Genomic DNA, 9,196 nt, shown 5'->3' on the forward strand with positions numbered 1-9,196 from the left:
GCCCCTTCCCCAGCCTCGCTGCCTTTCTCTGTCCCTGCTCCAGCCCCAGACTCCCCAAGAACGGGCAGAGGAGCCCCGGAGGGTCTTACTTGCACTTGAACTCCTCCACCAGCTGGCCCTCAACACCCAAGAACGGGCAGAGGAACCCCGGGGAGCCCTTACTTGCACTTGAACTCCTCCACCAGCTGACTCCAGCCCCTTCCCCAGCCCCTTCCGCAGCCTCACTGCCCTTCTCTGGCCCTGCTCCAGCCCCTGAACCCCCAAGAAATGGCAGATGAGCCCCAGGAGCCCTTACTTGCACTTGAACTCCTCGACGAGCTGGCTCGTGGCGCACTCCTCGCTGCCCAGTTTCTGCTTCTCGCAGAGCAGGCAGTCCAGGCGCTTGCGCAGGTCGCAGATGTAGTTCTCGAAGTACAGCTCCAGGTTCTTGCCCTTCTTGGGCAGCACATACTGCTGCAGGAGCCCCCACTTGGTCTCCAGCACCTTGTTCTGCTGCTCCAGGAACCGAACCTGCCGGGAAACAGCAGCTCTGGGCATAAGGAAGGGAAGGAAGGGGCTCAACGCCAGGTTTTAACTACCTGCCTGTAAATATTGGGGTGGGAGTGTGATTTTGGGGGGCTGAGGGGGAACAGCACACCGTGATCTTCAAAGTATCTGCCCCTGATTTAGAAATCAAAGTGTCATGTGTCCATCTAGAAATCACATGTCTAAATTATATGGAAATCCAGAACTCACACACCTAAATTATTCAGAAATCCATAATTCACACATTTAAATTATTCAGAAATCCAGAATTCACACATTTAAATTATTCAGAAATCCAGAATCCACACATCTAAAATATTTGAAAATCCAGAATTCACACATCTAAATTATTTGCAAATCCAGAATTCACACACCTAAATTATTCAGAAATCCAGAATTCACACACCTAAATTATTCAGAAATCAAGAGTTCAGACATCTAAATTGTTTAGAGATCTTGAATTCACATATCTAAATTATTTGGAAATCTAAAGTTCTGACATCTACATTACTTGGAAATCTCAGTGTCATGTCTGAATTATTTAGAAATCTAGAATTCACACATCTAAATTATGTGGAAATCCGGAATTCACGTACCTAAGTTATTTAGAAATCTGGAATTCACACATATTCCATACTTAGGAATCTGAATGTTGTGTCTAAATTATTTAGAAATTAATGTCATATCTAAATTATTTACAAATCAAAAAGTCCCGTGTCTACATTATTTAGAGATCTAAAAGCCCCATGCCTAAATCTGCTTTTCTCACCAATTTTTAGGGGAAAAATCTCCTCTGGATGGTGCCTGTGATGTATTTTAGGATGAGATTGAGCCCCCAGAGGGTGAAACCTCTTTGTCTCTGTTGTTTCTATGAAGGGATCCTCGGGTGACAGCTCACATTCGTTGTCTGACATTTACGTGTCCAGATCAAGATCAACATCCTTTGCCTTCAGGGTGGGGTTTGGAACATTTAAAGGCAAAGAGGGGAGGGAATTATTGGAATTTTGGGACACAAATTTGAATTGCAGGAGGAAAGATGAACCTGTGGGGGCTGTGAGTTCCGCCTGAGCTGCAGAGACAAACCCAACCTGGAACCGAGGGCGTCCAAGAGGAAACTCCTGCAGGAAGGTCCATGGCCATGACCCAAACACCACCCAACTCTGGAACCAGCACATGAAACGAGCCCTTCCCCGGGTCTGAAGGTCCCAGTCGGGACCAACACGCTCCCAAAATTATTATTAACTTGCAAAAATGGTCAAAATTATCTTAAAAGACCCAGCTCGGTGATTCAGGGCAGAACTGGACCGGGCGTTTGGAGGAGATTGGTTGACTTGTGTCATGAGCTGGGATCAACTCGTGACATGAGCTGGGCTTTGGAGGAATTTCACTGACTTATGACATGAGCTGGGTTTTGGAGGAGTTTGACTCGTGTCATAAGCTGGGTTTTGGAGAGGGTTCTTTGGCTCATGGCACAAGATGGGGTTGACTCATGTCATGAGCTGGATTTTGGAGGAGTTTGACTGACTCGTGTCATAAGCTGGGTTTTGGAGGGGGTTCTTTGGCTCATGGCACAAACTGGGATTAACTCATGTCACGAGTTGGGTTTTGGAGGGAGTTCCCTGACTCGTAGCATGAGCTGGGTTTTGGAGGGCGTTGATTTGAGTTAGTTTTTCTCCTAGAAAAGCAGTCCCGGAGCAGGTCTGGACTATTTCTAAACCCACCAGAGAGCTCTCTAAACCAGCAAACCCAACCCCCTCAAGCACGAGAGCCCCACAAACCATCCCCACCCCTCACCTTGTCGATGAAACAGGCGAACTGGGTGTTGAGGCTCTTGATCTGCTCCTTCTCCTGGCAGCGGATCTCGTGCTCCAGCGGGTCCACGCCCACGCACAGGGGCTTCAGCAGCCTCTCGTCGATGCAGATGCCCTGGATGCCGTCGCCCTTGCGCTCGGGGTACCCCCTCACCAGGCCGTACCCGCGGGGGCCGCACAGCCCCGCTCGCCCCGCGCCGGCGCCGCCGAACCCCGCGGCCCCGAACCCCAGCTCCCCGAAGCAGCCGGTGCCGCAGCCGTTGACGTAGGAGATCCTCCTGCTGCCCCCGAGGTTGCAGACGCTGCGGCTGCTGTAGGCCCCGGCCCCGCAGCGGGCGGGCGCGCAGGACGAGGCGGCGAAGCTGCGGCCGCAGATCTCCGAGGCCGAGCTGAAGCCTCGTCGCCCCAGCACCGACCTCACCGTGGGCGCCTGCCGGCTCATCGTGGCTCCTTCAGGGTTTTTTGAGGCAGCTCCGGTGCGGCAAGAGGAGCAGAGATCCCGCTGGAGCGACGCAGGGGCGCTGCCCCTTATATATCCTTCGGGAAGCCCGGCCTTGATAGGATCAGGGCGGTAATTGAGGCGCTCGAGGGTTTGGTTTGCCCGGCGGCAACAAATGCTCCTCAAAATGCAAACCAGGCCCGGCAAATAGTAACTACTGAGGAAATAAAAAGGGATCTAAAAGTGCTCTGTTTGCAAGTCGCCCTCGAATACATTAGGGTTGGAAGCGCTCCCCGAAGTTAACGCTAATTATAGTTTAGGGCAGGTTTTTGAAGGGACTCTTTGTGATTTGTTTGCGCCGTGTCGTTTGGGGTTTTGTGTCTCATGGGCCCGTGTGTGTGTCTGTGTCTCTGTGTGTGTGTGATGGGGTGTTTTGCAGACTTGCACTTTGTGGGGGTAATTTCACAATCTTTGGGTGCGGAAAAAAGGGACTCAAAGGAGAAATAAAAGAAGAAAGTCAACCCTGGAAAAACAGCGTGGAAGCTGTGCCGGGATGGATCATTTCTGCACCTGAAACACCAGTAAATTCACAGGGTTTAAGGTCTGGGTTATTATGCGAGGACTCAAAATGTCTCCCAAAAACAATCACAGGATTCTGGGGACGTGCAGAGTCCTGGACATTCCCGTGCAGGATTTCACACTGACCTCTTCCCACCACGAAATCCCAGTGAAGCAGAGGGGGTTCCACCCAGGATCTGTGACGTTTCAGTTTGCTCACAGATTTGTGTTCTGTGCCATCAGTGGCAGCTTTTCCTTGGATAACACTACAAATTCTTACCTGCCACATTAAACCTTTGGCCCCCGCTCTTTTGGAGCCCCTGCCAGGGCTGGGTGTCAGAGCCCTTTGGGATTCACCTCCCGGTTGCCTCTACAGGGAACAAAACAGGAACAATGGCCCGTTCCAGCCTGGTGAGATCCACCTCACTCCTGGAGTGACTTTGCCAGACACGTCCTTGACACTCCAACCAGGGACACCTCGGAGGGAAAGAGCCCCCAGGCCCTGCCCCGGGGGGACGGGGGTGATTCACCCTCCAAAGGGGAACGGGGAAGCCTTAATGGGTGGGTTGGGCTGGACACCAGGCCTGGCTTTGACTCACGCCAGGCAGATGAATCCCTCTCTCTCCTAATCACCAGCCCAAGGAGGTGAAGGAGGCAACATCTCCAGGCCTTCTCCAAACTGGGAAGTCAAAACAAAAGGGCTCTTTCAGCTCTTTGGGGACCAAGGGTTTGGGAGAAAAAGGGACATTATGGTACAAACAATTAAACGCCCTCGAGTCCTTCCTTGCCCGGAGGAGTCTCCATGTCACACAAAGGGATGGCAGCTGGAGAGACCCAGTGCTGTGCTCCCTCGTCCTCTTTAACCCCCTCCGAGAGCATTTCCCGAGGGTTGGGACCATAAATCCATATGGAACCTCCTCAAAACACGCAGCTTTCTAAGATCAACTTCCTAAAAAGACGACGCACGCGGCGAAACCCCGGGACGTGACGGCGGCCCCGGGATCCCCAAAGCCATTAATTGGCCCTGTAATTGCAAGCCCCGGGAGTCTGAGGGGCTGGTGGTATAAATTAGGGGTGTAAACTGCTACTCCTGCCCTCTGCAGATGGGGTAATTCCAGATATTTACGGCGTGACGTCCAGATTACACCTTTGTTCGCCGTGTTTTGCTCTCGTTGCAGTATCAGTTTAAACAAACATTGGAGGCTCCAAGCTGCACTTTGGAACTTCCCCCCGGCCCTCGAGGTTTCCAAACAAAGGCTTATCAGGAGCAAAATGCAGATTTGGCTGCGAAGAAGGGCACAAAAGGCACTTGTTGGGAGCCCTGTAGAGGAAAACTGTGCCCAGACTGGAGGTGCCCCTGCTCCCTCCCTGCACCCCATTATCCCGTCGGATGTGTGGGAGACACCTGGAATGTGGCACAGGCTGCAATTAAATGTCTGTGAACCAGCTGTGCTGCTGCAGCCCCAGTTCCCAAGCTCTCCTGAGCCACTGGTTCCCTGAGAGGGCAGAGATTTGGGGTCAGAATCGCAGAATGTTCCGAGCTGGGAGGGACCCACGAGGATCATCGAGCCCATATTTGGGGGGCAGGTTGCTCGGTGCTGGGTAACACCTGTGTGTTGGCCAAATTCCTGTTGTCTCCCCTGGATCCCAGTGGGAAGGCAGCTGAGTTTAAGGGTTTTTAGGTCTCTCCATGAGACCTCAAGAATCAACAATTTATCGTTGCGAGTGTGGAACTTGGGAAAGGGAAGAGAACTCTGGAGCAAAAACTGCGTCTTTTTGACTCAAAAAAAAGAGGAGAGGAAGGACAGAGGAAGCCAAAAAGGAAAACACTTTGGTGAGGGGGTTGGGTGAGTCATTTTGACGACTTGCAATCTCTGCCTTTGTCAGCATTTTGCTCCCTGAGCCTCTGCCCAGCAGGGAATTCATCAGGGGAACATTGAACTTCACTCATTTGCTTGTTGCCTCTGGAGGTGGATCCAGCCGGGCTCCCAGAAGGTGTTTTATGTGATAGCCTCAAAGGGCCCTGTCGGGCTCTGTAATTAGCCAGAGCCTCCCAAAAACTCGCCCCATTCAGGTCGGACGATGGCAGGAGCCTCCCTGTGCCAACCCTGTTTGATCCCGGGGAGATCGGGGCAGAACTTGGGGGTTTGTGCAGTTTCCTGGGCTCTGCAGACTCTTGTCCAAGTTGTTCATGAGATATTAAAGGATTAATTGGATGAGTGAAACCCCAAGCCAAAGTCACCCAAGGGAATTCCGTCAGCTCCTGTGCTTTTAACTCTTGTTAACCAGCCCCTGCTCCGCATCAGGATCAGGATTTTCAAAGGATGCTCCTCATGAAACCCATCAAACACTGGGTCTGGGTGCCCCTTCCTCCCTCCTTCAGCCCCCAAACCAGCCACGGATGGATCCTCATTCCCTCTGAGTCTCCCTCCCTCCCTTGGTGGCCCATGGAAGGAGATCCTCATTCCCTCTCCGAGCCTCCCTCCCTCCCTTGGTGGCCCATGGAAGGAGATCTCGGCATCTCCAGACGGTGACTCATCCCTGCCAGAGCAGCCGAGCGGGAGGAATCCACCTCTGCAGGTCCTTCCCCGTGTGATCCCCAGGGACCAGAGCCCGTCTAGACACCCAGACACCGGCCCGGCGCCCCGCCTGGGCTGCTCCAAGGGAGCTGGAATTAGTCCCCCCCTCTGGGCGCCGAATTTCCTCGGCCCCTTTGAAGTCCTAAGGAGGGCAGGGAGCGCTCCCGGATCCGCTCGGTGCCACATCGGCCCGGCCCCGGCACGGCCGAGGCTCCCGGCACAGCACAGCCCTGGTTTGATCTTCCCCAGGTCGTTGGGAACGAGTGTGGGATGGGTGGGAATCCTGGGGTGTTATCCCACTGCCCGGAACAACAAAAAAGGGGAAAAAGGGGGGGAAATATTCTGTCTTTTACGAGGTCACAGCAACATCCCTGGAAACCCACGGGATCGCTGATCCCTTCCAGGCAAAGCTGTTTTCCAGCTGGGGAATCCCAGGATATGTCGAGTTGGAAGGGACACAAGGATAATCCTGGCCCTGCACAGGACCATCCCCAAGAGATTCCCTGAGCCATCCCAAGGCAGGAATTGCCCAGGGAAGGAGGGTCAGATCCTCCCGGGAAGAACAATGAGCCAGAGGGAGGAAAATCCCTTCCTTCTGTTGTGTTTGGTTTGATTGGTGCTGCTGAACTTCTGAGGGTGTTCAGAGGTTTGTTAAATCAACTCATCCCACCTTGAAACGGTGGCTGGGGCAGTTTGGAGGTGAGAAAACCACTTTAAGCTCCTGTCACTGCCCTGATTTGTTCTCCTCTGGCATGAAAAGTGAGAGGATCGATGGGAACACCATCAACCTCGGGAGATAAACCCCCTCCTGATGGATATTTATGCCTCTTTGATTGCTCTTTTCTTGGCAGACCTTTCTTGTGGTTTCCTTCCTTACAGATGGAGCCTGATGGATTTTGTGCTTCTCCCATTTGGTTGGGAAACAAGTTCTTATCGCAGGAGGACGTGGGGGGAGAGGAAGCTCTTCCGAGTCCTGATAATTTCAGGGAGGAAAGACCTTCCCCCTGGATTCCCCCTCCGGTAAAACACGGATCTGCCCAGCTTGAGGCTCGTTCCTTTGTTCTGCCCTTTCATCAGTTTGATCACAAAACACTTCAGTGCTTTTTCAAATTGATTTTATGTTGATTTATGGTACTGATTTCTGGCTTCTTTTTTTGTTTGTTTTTTTTTTTTTTTAAATCTGCTCGAACGCACAATAAAAATAAAACCCCTTTGATCCCTTTTGAAAGCCTGAACTGCAGTGGTAGGACCTCAACGACGATGCTGAAAAACCATCCAAGCCCATTCCCGAGGGTTTTTTTCCCCATAATGACCCTATTCCAGCAGATTTGGAAGAGAAGTAGAACATGTTTTGTTGTCACAAGTCCGTGGCAGACGCGCCATAAAAATGCAAAGAGTCCGAGACGATTTTGCTTCGACTCTTCAAACGCCCATGGAATTTTGGGCAGGAGCCAAACTGGGTGCAAATCAGCCCAAATGAGTTGCTTTAAGAGGTAAATTCCATAATTTACACCGACCAAAGACTGGGATCTGCGCTGTCCCATCCCTGGAAGTGCCCCAGGCCAGGCTGGAGCCGCCTGGGACAGTGGGAGGTGGGACTGGGATGGTCTTCAAGGTTCCTCCCATCCCAACACCTTCCACGATTCCGTGGCACTCTCCAGGCAGCTCTGCTTAAAATTATTAAGATTTCTAATCCTTTCCAATTAAGGGGCATTTCTGCATTTTTGATAAAGACCAGAAATTAGCGGGTGACATATTTTTAACCTCCATCACTTTTGTTGGAAAAGGAGCCAAGAGTTTAAAGACTTGGGAGTCATCCCAGGAAAAAAGTGAGGGTTTGGTGGAACTTCTGTGTGTCCAGACACCGAGCAGGAGCTGAGAGGAGCAAGAGTGGAGTAATTACTCTTGGCTGACTCCAGAAGGGGAAATTTGGGATGAAGATTTCCTTTGTGACTTCCCTGCCCTGCACGGGGACGATCAAACCGAGCCCTTCCCTCCTCCCCGTGTCTCCACCCTGACCCTCCACCCTGACCCTCCGTCAGATGGGCTTTGATGAGTCCCACGGGGCTCCTTTCCAGAAACACTTCCCAGGGAGAAGGTCCCTGGGATTCAATCTCCCGGCTCGGGGATGGCAAAGGTTCCACCGGGAGAACTGGAAAAGGCGGGTGGGAAGCGGGACAACAGAAGTGCCCCCACACAGGCCCCGGCCCTTCAAAGAAAGAGCGGAAATCAAAAGGATTTGGGTTTTTTTCATGTTCCCAGAGTCCCCTTTTGATGTGATCCCGGGGGTGGGGTTGCTCTGATGTGGTTTCCCGATGCTGATCCGCCCCTTCCTCCTGAGTGAGGTGGAGCCGAGGGTATTTTTAGTACCAAAAGAGTGGCAGGACTTTCATTTTCCCGCTTCAGCCCTCGAATCCTGGTTGTCCCGCGGGTGAAGTTCAGCTCCAGGTGTTCCTGGGACACAGAGATCCAGTTGGAATCCTCCCCCCCTGGATGAGCTCCCGGTGCTCTTTGCAACTCCAAAGCTCTTCCCAACCCCCCCTGAGCCTCCCAGTGCCAGGAGGGGCTGAGCCCCCCCCCATCCCCAAATCCCTCCCTCCTGGGGATGCAGGTGGGAGCAGCAGGGATGGAATTCCTGCCCGGGGAGGGGAATCCTCCGTGGGGTTGGGATGCAGCACTGCAGGAGGACCTGCATCTTCTGGGCAGCCCCAGAGGGGATGGGAACCACTGCTCTGGGAAAACAAAATGGGAGTCACTAATGGGGAGGATGCAGCCTTCCTCCTCCTCCTCCACTTCCTCCTCCTTCTCCTTCTCTTTCTCTTTTTCCTCCTCTTTCTCTTCCTCCCCCCTTCTGCTCTTCCTCTTCCTCCTCCTCCTCCTCCTCCTCCTCTTCCTTCTCCTCATCTTTGTCCTTCTCCTCCTCCTCCTTCTCCTTCTCTTTCTCTTTCTCCTCCTCTTCCTCTTCCTCCCCCCTCCTCCTCCTCATCTTCCCTCTCCTCATCTTTGTCCTTCTCCTCCTTCTCCTTCTCCTTCTCCTTCTCCTTCTCCTTCTCCTTCTCCTTCTCCTTCTCCTCCTCCTCCTCCTTCTCCTTCTCTTCCTCCTCCTTCTCCTTTTCCTCCTCTTCCTCCTTCTCCTCCTCTTCATTCTCATCTTTGTCCTTGTCCTTCTCTTCCTCCTCCTCCTCCTCTTCCTCTCCAGAGCAAGGTGGTTTGTAAGGAACCAGCAAACCCTGAGCTCACTCACACACTCTCAGGGCTCCCGAGGCCAATCCCAAGGGAGAAGA

The 9,196-nt window shown here is 52.7% G+C and overlaps 1 protein-coding gene across 1 annotated transcript in view; it reads right to left on the minus strand.

The window, feature by feature from the left end:
• Positions 1-2,778, minus strand: part of LOC113961447 (keratin, type II cytoskeletal-like) — an 8,192-nt gene extending 5,414 nt beyond the window's left edge. Inside the window, exons 1-2 of the mRNA XM_027671759.1 lie at positions 2,320-2,778; positions 296-510 (exon numbers count right to left, since the gene is read on the minus strand). Of these exons, the coding sequence (XP_027527560.1) occupies positions 296-510; positions 2,320-2,778 (674 nt within the window). The remainder of the gene's footprint in view (positions 1-295; positions 511-2,319) is intronic.
• Positions 2,779-9,196: the final 6,418 nt, after the last annotated feature.

Source organism: Neopelma chrysocephalum, unplaced genomic scaffold (assembly GCF_003984885.1).
Source record: "Neopelma chrysocephalum unplaced genomic scaffold, ASM398488v2 Primary Assembly neopelma1_97207, whole genome shotgun sequence".
Lineage (NCBI taxonomy): Eukaryota > Metazoa > Chordata > Aves > Passeriformes > Pipridae > Neopelma > Neopelma chrysocephalum.